This window comes from Pan paniscus, chromosome 1 (assembly GCF_029289425.2).
Source record: "Pan paniscus chromosome 1, NHGRI_mPanPan1-v2.0_pri, whole genome shotgun sequence".
NCBI lineage: Eukaryota > Metazoa > Chordata > Mammalia > Primates > Hominidae > Pan > Pan paniscus.
Genome location: NC_073249.2, coordinates 225,526,792 through 225,543,532, shown reverse-complemented (window position 1 = coordinate 225,543,532; position 16,741 = coordinate 225,526,792). Strand labels below are relative to the sequence as shown.

At 54.8% G+C, this 16,741-nt stretch overlaps 1 protein-coding gene across 1 annotated transcript in view; it reads right to left on the bottom strand.

Moving 5' to 3' along the window:
* The window catches only part of TTC34 (tetratricopeptide repeat domain 34), an 85,913-nt gene that overhangs the window by 68,167 nt on the left and 1,005 nt on the right, over window positions 1-16,741 (bottom strand). The window contains exons 2-5 of the mRNA XM_003805391.6: window positions 6,813-7,656; window positions 4,775-5,000; window positions 3,111-3,315; window positions 977-1,143 (exon numbers count right to left, since the gene is read on the bottom strand). Coding sequence (XP_003805439.6) covers window positions 977-1,143; window positions 3,111-3,315; window positions 4,775-5,000; window positions 6,813-7,656 — 1,442 coding nt within the window. The remainder of the gene's footprint in view (window positions 1-976; window positions 1,144-3,110; window positions 3,316-4,774; window positions 5,001-6,812; window positions 7,657-16,741) is intronic.

The following is a 16,741-nucleotide window of genomic DNA, read 5'->3' as shown; positions in this document are numbered from 1 at the left end:
CCCCCTCAGGATTGCTTTCCCTGTGTCTCATAATTTGGGGTGTGTTGTTTTCATTTTCACTTGTCTCTAAGCATTGTCTAACTTCTCGAAGTGTGATTTCTTCTGTGATCCATTGGTTGTTTAGCCCCCTCCTCCTTTTACAGAGGAGGAAACTGAGGCCTGGGGAGGTGAAGTGATTCGGCTGAGGTTGCTTAGCTGGACCCAACTCTTCTGGGCTCCAGGGACAGTGCTCAGGGCAGCAGGCCTGGGCTGAGCACACAGGTCCAGTGTGAGTCCCTCAGAGTCAGACCACATAGAATGCAGTACAGTTGCAAGCAAGGAATGCTCATAAACAAACAGAACAGAAACCATCTTCCAGCACACAGGCCTCCCCCAGCTGATTGGGATCTGTCTTCTTGCCATTGCCCCTCTCCCAACTTTTATTTTAAATTGGAGCAGTTACTGCAGAAGAAAGTCTTAAATGCATAGATACCGAACTTAAAGAGCAGGTAAATGAAGCTCAGATCAGGGTCCGGGGGCTGCATCCCCGCACCTGTCTATGGCAGACATGGCTGGCCGAGGCCAGCACTTACTCCCTCTGTGCATGTCCTCTAAACCCCTCTCAACACCGGGGGCCAGGCAGCCTCACCAATGCAGCTGAGGGAACACCTCCTGGCCAACAGCCCCAGAGGGACCCCTGCATGCACTGAGCATTATCTAAGCTGGGGAGGACCCCTAGTACCTCTGAAGGCTCGCACATCTATCCACGCAGACTGAGGCTGGGAGGATGAAAGGGCAGGACTCCCAGAAACCGGGTTTGTGGGGACCCGGCTCCCATGAGCCGCTGTACAGGTGGGGATGGGAACATGGGTTTTGATGGGCATCTCACTGCTCAAGATGGCCTACCCAGCTCCCTCTCTCCTTGGGGTGGAGGAAGGCAGCTCCCTGGGTCCCCCACCCCTGCTTGCCCAGGCCCAGGTCAGGAGTGGGGCGGCACCTGCAGCTGGTCTAGGGCCAGGTGCACCAACGCCCGTCCACACAGTGCCTGCACGTTCCCCGGCTCAGCCCGCAGCACTGTGTTGAAGTCGAACATGGCCGTCTTCTTCTGGCCCAGGAACCCATAGCAGCGGGCTCGGGCAAGGAGGGACTCACTTGCCTGGCTTCCTGCAGGAGGACGGCATGGGGTCAGGATGAGCCTATGCTGGGTCCCTTCCCCAGCATCCATCCTGCCCAGCCCGGGGAGGGCAGAGGGTGCATGAGCTTCAGGGCCTACCTTGGGGAGCTCACAGGCCACTGGGCACCAAGACAGACAGAGACAGGGTGGACTTGGGGGCATTGGCTGCGGGGCAAGAGGAGCCCAGCCAGGACTGGGGACAGCTGGGGGGCTGCCGTGAGAAGTGGGCACTGCAGCTGCCTCTGAGGCCAGGCGAGGGCAGGGGGATCAGGGTAGCACTACCATTAAGACGCGGAGACCGGTAGTGGCCCCGAACGGCTGAGCGCACTGATATTTACTGCATACAAGATGAGGGGGGCAGGGTAAGGAGGGTGAATCTTCTAAGTGATTGACAAGGTGAAGCAAGTCACATGATCACAGGACAGTGGGCCCTTCCCTCTTGGGCAGCTGAAGCAGAGATAGAAGGTGGCATACGTCAGCGTTTTCTTCTATGAACTTATAAGATCAAAGCCTTTAAGACTTTCACTATTCCTTCTACCGCTATCTACTACAAACTTCAAAGAGGAACCAGGAGTATGGGAGGAACATGAAAGTGGACAAGGAGTGTGACCATTGAAGCAGCACAGGGAGGGGTTAGGCCTCCGGATGACTGCGGACAGGCCTGGATGATATCCAGCCTTCCACAAGAAGCTGGTGGAGCAGAGCGTTCCCTGACTCCTCCAAGGAAAGGAGACTCCCTTTCCCGGTCTGCTCAGTAACGGGTGCCTTCCCAGACACTGGCGTTACCACTTGACCAAGGGGCCCTCAAGCAGCCCTTAGGCGGGTGTGACAGAGGGCTCATCTCTTGCCTTCTATTTCCTTCTCACAGTGTCCCTTCAGCACCTGATGCTACACCCGCCGGTTATTACTAGATTATGTTAGTAATGCAACAAAGAGTAATATTAAAAGCTAATGATTAATAATGATTGATAATTGTTCATTATCTCTATATCTAATTTGTATCATGACTATTCTTATTCTATTTTCTTTATTATACTGAAACAGTTTGTGCCTTCAGTCTCTTGCCTCGGCACCTAGGTAATCTTTTGCCCACAACCCCTCGCCAAAGAGGCTGTCATTACTGTGCCCCTTCTGGGTGTTGTTCGGTGATGGACATGGGACAACATGCCAGGCTGCTCTGGGCCACGCTGGGCCGCTCTGGGCCGCTCTGGGCTGCTCTGGGCCGCTCTGGGCTGCATGCCTTCCTGCCGACGTGTGCAGGGCATGCTCTCTGTGCCAGGTACTGTCCCAAAATGAGCCCTCTGAATCCCCACTTCCACCCGACATGGGCAACGCTGCCATCCCCCTTTGGGAGAGGAGGGTGAGGGGTGCTCACTGAGTGCATGGCCGGCTTCCACGTGGCAGCCTGATCTAGGTCCAGGCTCTCACACTCCCTGTACCCCAGGAGATCCCTGCGAGTCCTGGGAAACATCGCCTTCCCTCCAGACACCTGGCCCCCCAACCCCAGAAACAGCACTGACTCCAGGAAGCAGGCAGCAGCCCCGTGCTGGGTGTCCCAGGGTGGGGAGGCCAGGCGTGCATAGGAGGAGCCTGTCACTATTTCTAGGAAGGGCTGAGGGGAGCAGGGACCTCGCCTCCTTGTCATTAGCTAGGAAAGGGGCCCTTCTCCCCTCAGGACTGGGGGTGCTGGGACGGCAGCTCAGGCACCAGGCAGGGCACAGCTCAGGTCCCAGCTCAGGCCCCAGGTCTCAGAGCCTGGTCTCAGGCCTTGGTGCACCCACCTTGAAGGTGAAATGCCCTCAGCGAGTGGCCCTTGCCCTGTCCAACCCGTGGGTGTTCCTGAGGCCCCTGCACCTGGGGAGCACGCGTGTCCCCACCAACCAGCATGGCAGAGACTCCCCATGTCCCCTGTGCCTGGCACAAGACTGGGCCCTGGGGGCAGGTGGGCAGCTCCTACCTGCGGCAAAGATGGCCAGAGACAGGTAGGCGATGGCCTCCTTGGTGTGAACCCTGCCGTCGGCCCCGCCTGGCCGTGCCCGCAGGATGGCCAGGGCCCTGGCGTGGCAGTGGCCTTGAAGCAGCTGCCGGTCCTCGTGGCAGAAGACGTCCAGGGTGGGCTGGAGGCAGGCGGTGTCACCAGACTGGACCAGCTTCTTCACCAACTGCAAGGGTGCCACAGTCACTGCCCATGCCCTTGGGACCGATGCCCTGGAGCCCACCCTGTACTGACGCCCCTGGCCATCCCCCACCCCACCCTCACTGCCCCAGGGTCCACCTGGTGCCAACGCTCCCAGTCCCACCCTTGCTGCCCCACGGCTCACCCAGTTCCAACGCCCCTGGCGATTCCTCACCCCACCCTCTCTGTGCCAGGGTCCGCCCTGTGCCATCACCCCGATCCTCCCCTACTGCCTCGCTGCCTCCACCAGCCCCTGGCTGTGTGTCCATGAGCCTGGGAGCTTCGGCCTGTCTGAGCACTAGGAGGTTGGCCGTGTGTTGCGATGTGGCCATTTGAGCCTTTGGGGGCGTTTTGTCTCCCCATAGGTGGGGGTCCCACAGCGGCCAGGGACTGTGTGTGTCCCCAGCTTGGTGCAGAGGAGTAGGCAGGGAGGGGAGTCGTGAGCCCGCTCTGGGCTGCAGTCTGAGCCGCATCTGTCTGCTGATGGCATTGGTGGGCTGGGACTCTCAAGGTCCCCGAGCCTAGGACTTCTCCATCCCATGGAGGTGGAGACTCCGCCCCAGTGGGCCCACTGGAGCAAGGTCCAAATGAGAAGCAGAGGAAGGGGCTTTTAGGTCATGAAGGGTCAACAGGCGCCAGGGAGTCCTTCAGACGACGCGGAGCAAAAGCCCAGCACGGCCAAGTAGGACCAGGTCTCTGGGCGAGGGGAGACCTCCACCCCACAACGTCCCCTCTCCGCGACTCCATCCAAAGGAGGCCCAATGCTGCCCCCTGCTGGCTGCTGGTGGGCACACGGGTTCCCCAAGCTGAGCAAGAGGATGCAGGTTCAGGGCATCCAAACCTGGGCAGGGCAAGGAGATCAGGACCCAAACCGGGCCCCAGGGGGAGGAAGACACGACAAGGCCCTCACCCCAGGCCCCAAGGCCTGAATCCCACCAGAGCGTAACCTTTAGACCCCAGTTCAAACAGGAACCCGGGATAGCACCTGAGGCAGGTAAGGGTCTGCCTTTCCTGGGAGCAGGGGGTCTTGGAGGCAGGAGGGAAGGTCCCCTCTGCTACCCACCCCAAGGCAGGGTTGCATCCAAGCCTGGTTTATGTGAGAGACTTGGAGAGAAGCTCGGCCTGCAGTCGGTTCCTGGCCCTTATGCTTCGTAACCACAGTGGAAGCAAGTACGACAAAGCAGCTACGCATGCAGGGAAACTGCCGGCCCCGGGGACCTGCCCCAGCCGATTTCCATGACAACCCATGGGACCAGGACCCAGATAAGGAGACCGAGGGTCAGGTAGGTGAGGGCCTGCAGCAGGTGCAGAGCTGGGGCTGAATGCAGTCGCCTGGTCCAAAGCCCAGACTTTGGGGTCCAGCGCCAGGGCCACGGGAGGCCTGTGCCCTCTTCCCAGCTGGGCCCGTTTCCACCTGCCCTTTGTCACCCCCCAGGCCTCCTCACCTGGTTGGCGTCATAGAAGAAGCCCCTCCTCAGCTGCAGCAGGGCCAGTCGCGCCAGCACGGGGGCCGCCTGGGGCCTCCGGGATAGGGCCACCAGCAGGGCCTTGTGGGTCTCCTCCAGGCGGCCCAGGCGGTACAGGGCATCAGCCGCCAGGAGGCGAGAGGCCTCGTCCTCTGAATCCAGCTCCATCAGCAGTGTGGCCAGCTGGTGCACGCCGCAGGCGACCCTGTGTGGAGATCAGCTCAGGGGGGCACGCCCCTTTTGACAACCCCTCCACCTGCCCAGGTGATTGGGCAGTGGGGAAATCCCGTCTCCATGCACCTGGCCTGGGCAGCTCCCTCCGGAGGGACCCTCACGCCACACCATCCCCAGAAGCCAAAGGTGCCCTTCCTAGCACGCGGCCCTCACGCTCTCCCTTGCCCTTCCCCCACCCTGTGGGAGGTGGGATTGAGGCGGTATAGACAGGCAGAGGCAGGGCTGACCCTGTGTGGACCCTGCCTCAGTTTCCTTTTCTGCAAAAACACAGACGAACAATTTGGCCTTGCTGGGCTCAGGGGTGTGCCTATAGGCAGAACAAGAAAACACATGGCTGCATGTGGCACGTTCCTGTGTCCATGTAGGAATGTTACTGAGTGCTCATTGGGAAATGGGGCCAGAGCCTCAAATTTGACAATTTCCAGAGAACAAATATAAATGCCATCACATAATGAAAGTTTCTTACCAGCAGCAAATCAAAGCCACGCAAATTAAACACCCATAAGGCAGAGGAACTCTGTGTGTTGTGTGTGTGTTATGTACATGTTGTGTGTTGTGTGTGTGTGTTATGTACATGTTGTGTGTTGTGTGTGTTATGTACATGTTGTGTGTTGTGTGTGGTGTGTGTGTTGTATGTGTGGTGTGTATGGTGTGTGTCTGGTGTGTTGTGTGTGTTGTGTGTGTGTTATGTATGTGTTGTGTGTGTGTGTGTTGTGTGTGTGCCTTGGGGTGGACGCTGACATCAATGATGTCCTCCAAGAACCGCCCCCACCCCCCGGACTCAGTGCTTTTAACTTTGCTGAAACCCCTTCCTGCCACCTCCCAGCAATTACACGAGGGAAGTCAAAGCAGCTAGGGATTCACCCACTGGGCTTTGGGCTGGCAAATAATTTGCAAAATGAGCATCAAGGGTGAGTGGGGGATGGGCGGTGGCCAGATTGTGGTGGGAGGAGGGCAGCTCCTGAAGTCAAGGATCCTACAAGTGGCGGCGCTTCCTGACCCGGGAACTGCATGCCTGTCTCTGTCTCATGGAGAGAACATCCTGGAGACAGGACATTACCCACGAGGGATTACAGCTAAGAACAAAGGCCAGGCGCGGTGGCTCACCTGGAATCCCAGCACTTTGGGAGGCCCAGGTGGGAGGATCACTTGAGGTCAGGAGTTCGAGACCAGCCTGGCCAACATGGTGAAACCCCATCCCACTAAAAATATAAAGATTAGCTGGGCGTGGTGATCCCAGCTACTTGGGACGCTGAGGCAGAAGAATGGCCTGAACCCAGGAGGCGGAGGTTGCAGCAAGCCAAGATTGCGCCATTGCACTCCAGCCTGGGCGGCAGAGTAAGACTCCATCTCAAAGAACAAAAAACAAAACAAAACAAAACAAAACAAACCAACCCCAGGACTGCTGGAAGGAGTAGTGGCAGGGGCGCAGGTCGGGGCGGTGCTGCCGGAAACACATTTAGCCACAAAGGGAATCGTCATGACCTATTGAGTAAGAAAATTAGCATATGAACCGCATGTCCAGCGCAGACTCGGTTTGGTGAGCTATTTTACATGCACCAAACGAAAGGCCTGGAAGGAAATGTGAGCTGCGGCTTTCCATTTCCGGACTGCGGCCCGGTCGATGGAAGCAGCGGAGCTAGACCTGCCTCGGGTGCTTTGGGAGGTCACCCGCCACTGCCTCCGTTCATTCCTTTGTAAAATAGGAGGAAACACATCCGTCGCTACCTCGAAGGAGACCCGCAGGAAGCAGCGGCCCCAGCGTGCCCGGGCGGGTCCTCACCCCTCCTGCGTGGTGGGGCCGCCCGTCTCTGCGGCCTCCCTCCGGCCCTGCGCTCTGGACGGCCCGGCGCGTGGAGATCGCTGCAGCATCCCACGGGCCTCCTCCCGCAGCACCACCAGCAGCAGCCCCCGCTGGTTCCAGGGCACGTAGGCCTTGGCGGCCAGCAGCGCCTCCTCGGGCCGCAGCCTGCAGGCGGTGACATAGTCCAGCGTGCCCAGGAACGCGCTGCCCGCCAGCACCCGCAGCAGTCCCCGGCCGCACAGCGCGCGCACACAGCCCCCCGGGTGCGGCGCCCCCTGCTCCACTACCGTCTGGAAGTCCTCCAGGGCGCGCCGCGAGTCCCCGGCGTGCAGCGCGCAGAAGCCGCGCAGAGCCAGGAGAGGCGCGCGGTCCCCTGCACGGTCCCCAGCAGGGTCCTCAGGGCGTGCGGGCCGCAGCAGGCGCTCGCACATGGCCCGGGCGCCCGCCGCGTCCCCCGCCAGCAGCAGGCACTCGGCGAGGCGGGCTCCCAGCGCGGGTCGCGCCCCGGCAGGCGCCAGGCGAAGCAGGACGCGGAGCGCGCGGGTTACCGGGGCCAGCAGCTCGCGGCCCGCATCCTCGCGGAGCTCAGGGTGGTTCCGCACGGCTTCCTGGAAGCGGGCGAAGCCCACGTCCGCGGCCTCCTGCGCCTGAGCCCGGACGCGCTCCTGGTCCTGGACAGAGAACACGGCCTGGAACTGCCTCCGCGCCCCAGAGGGGCTCTCGCGGAAGGCCTCCTGCAGGTTCCAAAACACGTCCTGGGCCCGGCCGTCCAGGAAGAAGGCCGAGGCCGCGCGGGTGACCAGCAGGGCGGCTCGGCGCTCACCTGCGGAGAGAAACAGAGGCGTGGGTCCTGCCTGGGGGGCCGACTCCCCGGGCGTGCCACCTGCAAGTCCCCACCAGGTCCAGGGCTTGGACTCAGGAGACTGTGAGTCCTCCTGCCCGAGGCATCTCCCTCCAGTCTCCAGGTGGCCCTGGGTATGGCACCGCCAGGACACCAGCTGGCAGGAGGCCCGACGCCCATGAGCGACGGGGCAGGTTGAGAACCGTGCTGGGCAAGCGGCGAGGGGGCAGCCGCCCTGCCTGCCAGCGACACTGTGCTCTCAGGGTGGGTTCAGAGTCACTCCCACCGCTCAGTGCAAACCAAATTCAGTTACAACGCCTTTCCCTTGCCTGACATTTAAATAATGGGTTTTAGGATTGAGTTTCCTCCTCTGGGAATCAGTGCCCCTCCACTCCCAGGGCAGAGCTGAGGCTCCAACTCTATGACCTTTGCAGTGGCCATTTATTCCTAGGCGCCTTTGTTTCTTGCCTTCTTTGGGCCAAGTGGGGACCCAGCCCTTCCCTCTCTGAAGCAGAGCTCTTTTCTCAGGTCTAGGACTGGAGGTGCATGCCCTGCCGCTTACTGAGGGTGGACCTGGGCATTTACGGAGTCTCCTGCGTCTCTTCCCTGGTCTGCACTATAATGGGTTATAATGATCCACGCTCGCAGGGTGTGAGGATTAAACGGATCTACCTACATCCAGTGCCTGGAAGGGGCCTGGTGCATCGTGTGAGTCAGTGAGATCAGGGGCAGCATCCCCACCCCCACTCCCCCAGCACCCTCCCCGCACACCTGCCCCCCGCCCCAGTGTGTCTGAGCAAACGTGAATGGGGCTTTCTGACTGGTAAGGGAAGTGTAGCTGCCCCATCCCAAAAAGGGCCCCAGGCAGGGTGCACAGGCCACTGGGAGAGGCGGGGATACTCCGTGCTGGGCGGGCTTCAGGTCATGGCCGTTATTTTCACAGGTTACGAAGGTGCTGCAGGGGAGGGACGTTCTCAGGGTCCATCCCAGACCTCTGAACCTCTGCTTCAGTGCTTTTTGCACTGACTCCTTCAGAATTTTCAAACAGCTTTTCCTTATAACCCCATTCAATAGCAACAACAGCAACAATCTGCTGCATTCAAACAGGACTCTGGAGAGGGCAAAATACCACGCAGGGCGCAGAAGCAAAGCCGCTGCGGTCACTGCCCTGCTGCCGTTGCGGTAAGCGCCGAGTCCAGCACAGAAGGTGTCTCGTGCCCTGAGACTAGCCATGCAAGCAGCCACAAGGTCACTCTGTCTAGTTCTGGTGGCCAAAGTAAAAGACACTTTGAGCCTTTCCTGTCAGCTACTGACCCTTGAACACAACATTACCCCTGATTTTTGCAGTAGTTCATGGATCCGAGGGAGCTGCAGCCAGGGGAGAACCCTTGGGACCTGAGGGTGATGGGGCGCTGTTATTTATGTTCCCACGTGAAAGGGTGGTCTCTCCTCTCTCTCCGAGATTCCAGTTACACACACGAGACTTTGATATTGTCCGCAGGTCACCCAGCCTCTGTTCATTTTTCTTCTGTTCTTCGTATCGAGTAATTTCTATTCTGTCTTCAAGTTCACCGACCCTTCTACTGTCTCTAATATTTTCATTTCAATTATTGCACTGTTCAACTCTAGACTTGCCATATGCTTTGTTTTTTTTTTTTTTTTTTAAGACAGGGTCTTGCTCCATCACCCAGGCTGGAGTGCAGTGGTGTAAATACGGCTCACTGTAACCTTGACCTCCTGGGCTCAGACTCCTGTGTAGTTGGGACTACAGGCATGCACCACCATACCCAGCTCACTTTTGGATGTTTTTTAGAGTTGGAGTCTCAGTTTGTCACCCAGGGTGGTCTTGAACTTCTGGGCCCAGGTGATCCTCCCGCCTCAGCCTCCCAAAGTACTGGTACTCCTTTTTATAAGGAACCATGCCTAGCCTGGTTCCTTTATATAATTTCCATTTATCTATGAAGATTCCACATCAGTTCAATCGTTAGGTCCACATTTTCCTGAAGTCAGTTTTTAGGGATTTCTTTTTCTCCTTACTGTAGCTCATATTTTATTTTCCTGTCTCTTTGCGTGAATAGTAGTTTCTTCCCACACACCAGGCATGATGGGCACTTTGTGGAGACTCTGGGTTCAGTTACATTCCTCTGAAGAGAGCTGAGTTTTGTTTTAGTAGCAGTGAAATTGGCTGGGTTTAAACTCCAAATTCTATTGCTTTTTGGTGGACAGAGCTGAAGTCTCCATGTAGCTTTTGCAGCTTCCAGTGCCTGTTCTTTCAGCCCAGCTATTCTTTACCTCTGTACATGCAGTTCTGTAGGCTGGAGATTTAAGTAGATTTAATACACTGATTTGGTGCTGCACCCCCTCTGTGGCTCCCTCCTTTTCAAGATTCTTCATCTAACTTTCCATCCATTTTTCTCAGCCCTGAACTGTCCTGTGCTACCTCAAGCCAGGAGAACTTCAGCATCTGCTGAACAATGACTCATAGATTGAGGAGCCCCCTCAGGTGAAGAGCTGCGGGGTGCACATCTCACCTCACACAACACCATTGTTCAAGGGTCAGCTACTAGTTTCTGCCTGCATGTGGTTACTAATCCATGCCTTCAAATAGTCACTTTTTATATTTTGTCCAGCTTTTATAATCGTTATCTGTGGGACATGTAGGCAAGCTATTCCACAGTGACTTGAAGCCAACTCGAAGCCAGATCTTCTATTGTTAGATAGACAATTTTTGACTGGCTGAGAGGAATGTAAATGCTATCACATTATTGTTTTAATTTCTATTTTCCTGATGACTAGTGAGGTTTACTTATTAATTTTTTTCCCCAATCTGGTGGGTGGAAAATGGTTTCTCATTGTTTTAATTTTGCATTTGTCTCATTACTATGATGCTGAATATTGTTCACATGTTTTATTAGCCATCTGTGTTTCCTCTTTTGGGGAATGCTTTTGCCAAGTCTTGTATTGAATTTTTTTTTCTTATTGATATGTAGGAGTTCTTCAAATACTATGCATACTAATTTATTTGCTCATTGTATATTTTGCAAGCATTTTTCTCCTTTTGTGGATCGTCTTTATTTTCTATAGTTATGGGCAAAATAGAGGTTTTAAATTTTAGTTTAATCAGATGTATTAAATTTTTCTTTATTGATTCCCTGTTTTGTATCTTAAGAAGCCCACCTGTACATAGAAATCTTAATGACATTCTCAGATATTTTCTTTTAGAAACTGTAAAATGCAGCAATTTCCACCTGGGATTCACTTTTTTGCAAGGTGAGAGGTAGGAAATCAGTACCCTCCATTGAATAATGCTCCTTTTCTTTCCCTATAGATTTGCAACACTCATCTGTCACCTGTTAAGTTTTAGATCGACGTGGGTCCACTTCTGAGCTCTCTAATTCATTTTATTGGTCTTTCTATCTCTGAAGTCAATAAACTTCCATATTGATTAGTCTAGCTTCGTATTAACTGGTAGAGCAAATCCTTCTACTGCCACCTCTTCCTTCTCCATCTTCTGCTTCTCCTTCTCCTCTTCTCCCCCGTCCCACCTCCCCACTCCCCTACCTCTCCCTTCCCCTCCTCGCCCTCCTTCTTCTTCTGTGGACAGTGAATATCTCTCCATTTATATAGATATTCTTTCTTTTCTGATACAATGTTTGCTGTTGCCCAGGCTGGCATGCAGTGGTGTGATTACAGCTCACTGCAGCCTTCATCTCCCAAGCTTAAGAGATCCTTCCATGTCAGTCCGCTAAGTAGCTGGGATCACAGGTATGCACCACGTGCCCGGATAAGTTTTTTTGTATTTTTAAAACTTTTTGTAGAGACCAGTTCCCACTATGTTGCCCAGGCTGGTGTCAGACTTCTGAGCTCAAGGGTTCCTCCTGTTTCAGCCTCCAAAAGTGCTGGGATTACAGGCATGAGCCACTGAGGCATGGCTACAGGTATTCTTTATTATCTTTTAATAAAGTTTTATACTTTTTCCATAAAGTCATGTAACTCTTAGAACTTAATCATTTTCTGTCCCTGTGGTAAATGGGACACAGGGCATCTATTTGTTGCTGGTATTTATAAGTATAAATAATGTTTTGCATATTTTGTTAAATTTTGCTACAATGTCTAATACTTTTTGTTGCTTCTTTTGGAATTTCTATATACATAGCTAATCATATTGCCTGGAATAATGATAACTTTGTGACTTCCTTCCTGGTCTTACATGTTCTGTCTTGTTTTCTTACCTTATTGCATTGGCTGGGATCTCTAGCACAATGATGAGTAACTGGGAGAGTGCACAGCCTCCTCGTAATTGATTTTAAATGGAAGGCTTCTGAATTGTCACCATCGAGTATGATATTTATGGTGGGTTTGGGATAGATATTATCTTTTTCAATTAAGTAAGTTTTCTTCTGTTTCTTGATTGTTAAAATTCTGGGAATCTTAAATATTATAAAACAGTTTTTCTGAATCTACTGCAATGATAATATGTTCTTTATTCCATTAATTATTAATGTAGTGAATTATATAATTCTGGAAACATAAAATTTTAAGTTCTGTATTATAATATTTGACCAAATGTTGGCTAAAATGCATCAAAACTGATGTTTTGACCTGGTCAGCAGTTATTTCAGCTAACTATTGCTGCATAACCATCCACTGAAAACTTAGTGGCTTAAAACAACAATCAAGCCTGGGCAACATAGCGAGACACCGTCTCTACAAAAAAAAAAAATTAGCCAGTTGTGATGGTATGTACCTATAGTTCCAGCTACTTGGGAGGCTGAGGCAGGAGGACCGCTTGAGCCTGGGAGATTGAGTGCAGTGAGCCATGATCACACCACTGCACTCCAGCCTGGGAGACAGAGCGAGACCCTGTCTCAAAAAGGAAAATTCAACCATTTATATTTGCCCATAATTATTCCTCAGTTTGGGCTGGGCTAAGCTGGACAGTTCTTCTGTTGGTCTTACCAGGGGTCACTCAGGTGGCTGCAGCCATCCAGTGGCTTTACCGGACAAGAGAATCTAAGGTGGCCTCACTCATGTGTCCGGGGCCTTGGTGATGGCTGTCAGCTGAGCCTCTGTCTGTGTGTTCTCTCACTGGTCATGATTCCAGCTTCCTTACATGGCCCTGGGAGAATTCCAAGGTGAAGGTGGAAGCCGTGGGGCCTCTGAGGCTTGGGCTCCTGAAGCACAAGCCATCACTTCTACCATATTCTACTGGTCCCAGCAAGGCACAAGGCCATGCCAGATTCTGTACGGAGAACAGACCCTGCGTCTTGCTGGGAGGAACGCAGGAATCACAGCTATGCTCTGTCAACTTTCCTAGCGCTCTTAATGAAGAACGTTAAACAAGTTGGAAGTGGTCATCCCAGTCCTTTGGGAAGACAAACACGTAGGGAGCCATGGTACCTGGATGCTTACTTAGCAGCTACCTTGAGGGAAAGTGGTATTTATTCTGTATCTTGTCCTCATACATCGTGTGTTGCTGCATGTCTACTTACTAAAGAGGGCAAAGAAAGTTCCCAGATTATAGAAGGGTTTTGCTACAGTTTGAGTGTTTGTCCCCTCCAAAACTCACGCTGAAACTTAACTGCCATTGTAATGGTATTGACAGGTCAGATCTTTGAAGATGATTAGGCCATGAGGGCTCTGCTCTTCTGGGTGGGATTAATGCAAGTTCAGCCCCTTTCGCCTCTTTGCTCTTCTGTCTTGTGCCAAGTGAGGATGCAGCATTCAAGGCGCCATCTTGGAATCCGAATCCCCAAGCCTGTTGGGGCCTTGGTTTTGGGCTTCCAGCGTCCGGAACTGGAGCTCATTCATTTCTACTCATTATGGATCACCCAGCCCGTGGCATTCTGTCACAGCAGCACAAATGGAGCGACTGGTTTGTGCAATGTTTCCAAGGACTTTGGAAAGTAACCTCCAGATGGAAGGTCATTTGTTGCAGGAAACTACATCTGTAAAAAGTCTGTTATAGGAAAAGTCATTTCTTCTCTTCTCATCGTAAGCCATGCTTGTGCTGGTGGTGGCGATGTGGGGAGTCCCTTGACCGAAGTGACTTGGGTCTAATGGATGCACGATTCTTAGGGCAGGTGTTCCCTGTACACACCAGAGCCACGGCAGACACAGACGGGCTTCCGGTGGCCTTCCTGGAGGAGCTGGGTCTTCCCTCACATTCCCCAAGGCTGCAACACTTGGGGGGTTCTGGATTTCTGCAGAGAGCTTTAGTGTGACCCCCACCCACACCCTTAATTCATGCCCTGCCCCTGCGTGATCATTAAAGTGGAAGGCCCCCTCCCTCCTGGAGCCCCCTTGTTGTGGGCATGGTCCTCACTCACCAGCCCCTGAGTGCCTGTGCTCTGGGCACCCAGGGTCCCCTCCTTCCTCAGAAGCTCACGATTCGGTGTGACTTTGTTGATCATTTTCTGGTAATGCTCAACATATTTGAGCATATTTCCAGAAACAAATTTTCCTGCTCACTTTGCAGCTCTAACTGGTTCCTGCCCCACCCTCTCGTTGGGGTCACCAAGAACCTCGGCACCACACGCCCAACGCACACTCCTTGTCCTCTCCTTACGGACATCGTGGCCACTCTCAGGGCTGCCTACCTGTCTTTATCTTGCAAACACCCTCCTCTTCTGGCCCTGATCCGTCACCCCACGGGCTCCGAATTTTCTTCCTTCTTCCTGTCCTCCTGTGCTGCTCCTCCCCAGAAGCACAGTATGGAGGGTGGTTAGGAGCACCCCAGGGGCCAAGTCCTAGCTGCCTGTACTCCGTATGCCCTTGGCAGCCCCGTGTCTCATGGGGATGGTGGCTGCTCTGCAGATTCCATGATTATGTACATCAAACCCATCAAATGGGGCCCACCCACTAGCTGTTCAGTAAATGGCAGCTAATACTGCCATCCTCACCTCCAGATGTCTGCTGGCCTGGGATGGGGGCTGGGGGGGCGGGTGGGGCACGAGGAAAGGGCAGGGAGCTGCAGTGCCTTGCAGGACACTCACGCCAGGGAGGTCCTGTCTGCTCCAGGACGCCTCGTGGCCCCACTTCCTGCCTCTATTGGGAACCTTGACCTTCAACCTCTTATTTGCACTGACTCTAAATCTCCCTTTCAAACTGAGCTCCTCTCACCTCAGGGCTCACCTGTCTGGCTGCCTAATGACATGAGGCTTGATGGGCTCAAAGGACTGTGTGTAAAGCACTCAGTAGGTGACATTATTCTAAGGGTTTGCTGTGCATGTTCACTGAATCCACACAGCAGCCTTTGGGGTGGAGACGCAGCCTCGTCTCAGGCACTCAGGGATCCGAGGGTGGCAGAGTGCTGGCAGTAGGCTGGGCTGTGGCCCTGGGTGCTTCTCCAGAAGGAAGAGGCAGTGAAGGGACCGGGCAGGAGCAGTGTCTCAAACTGGGGGTGTCTAAACCTCTGACACCCCTTTTCCCATCCGCACTTCCCTCCACAGTTCAGTTGCTCAACATGAGCTCAGAAAACATTCCTGACCCTCCTTCTCTGTGCCTGTCTCTCCACCATTAAATCTACCCACAATCTCGTCATTTCTAACTCTCAGACACGTGGTTTCTCTGCAACACTTTCTCCCTGATCTGAATTCCATCATCTCTCTCCTGAACCACTGTCCCAGCCTCCCAGTCTCTCAGCTGCCCAGCATCCAAGCCTCCCAGTCTCTCAGCCTCCCAGCCTCCCAGTCTCTCAGCCTCTTAGCCCCTCAGCTCCCCAGCCCCCCAGCCTCCCAGCCTCCCAGCCTCCCAGCCTCTCAGCCCCTCAGCTCCCCAGCCCCCCAGCCTCCCAGCCTCTCAGCCTCTCAGCCCCTCAGCTCCCCAGCCCCCCAACCTCCCAGCCTCTCAGCCTCCAAGCCTCCCAGCCTCTCAGCCTCCAAGCCTCCCAGCCCCCTAGCCTCCCAGCCTCTCAGCCTCCAAGCCTCCCAGCCTCCCAGCCTCTCAGCCTTCCAGCCTCCCAACCTCTCAGCCTCTCAGCCTCCAAGCCTCCCAACCTCTCAGCCTCTCAGCCTCCAAGCCTCCCAGCCTCCCAGCCTCTCAGCCTCCAAGCCTCCCAGCCTCCCAGCCTCTCAGCCTCCAAGTCTCCCAGCCTCCCAGCCTCCCAGCCTCTCAGCCTCTAAGCCTCCCAGCCTCCCAGCCTCCCAGCCTCTCAGCGTCCAAGCCTCCCAGCCTCCCAGCCTCCAAGCCTCCCAGCCCCCCAGCCTCCCAGCCTCCCAGCCTCCCAGCCTCTCAGCCTCCCAGCCTCCCAACCTCTCAGCCTCTCAGCCTCCCAGCCTCCAAGCCTCCCAGCCTCTCGGCCTCCCAACCTCTCGGCCTCCCAGCCTCCCGGCCTCCCAGCCTCTCGGCCTCCAAGCCTCCTGGCCTCCAAGCCTCCCGGCCTCCCAGCCTCCCGGCCTCCCGGCCTCCCAGCCTCCCAGCCTCCCAGCAGGTCCTGTCCTTACTCTGGCTCCTCTGGCATATTCTGCACACGGCAGCCAGAGGAAAGTTTAAAAATGCAGATCAGATGCCGGGTGTGGTGGTTCACTCCTGTAATCCCAGCACTTTGGGAGGCTGAGGCAGGTGGATCACCTGAGGTTAGGAATTTGAGACCAGCCTGGCCAACATGGTGAAACTCCATCTCTACTAAAAATACACAAATTAGCCAGGCATGGTGGTGGGTGCCTGTAATCCCAGCTACTCGGGAGGCTGAAGCAAGAGAATCTCTTGAACCCAGTGGGTGGAGGTTGCGGTGAGCCGAGATCGCTCCATTGCACTCCAGCCTGGGCAACAAGAACGAAACTCCGTCTCAAAAAAAAAAAATGCAGCTCAGAGCACCTCACTCCACAGCTCAGCCTCACGGACTGGTAACATCCAAGGGCCTTGGGAGGCCAGCAGGATTTAGCCCCACAGCTGCCGTCTTCAGTCTCCCATTCCTTTTCCCCTTCCCTCCGACAGTCACCCTGGCCCCCTCAGTGGCAGGGGGAGCCCAAGCTCTTGCTCCCCTAAGGACTTGGCACATTTGCTTCTGCTGCCTGGAACCCTCACTCTCAGCCTAAATGATTCCTCTCCTGAGAAGCTTTCCCTG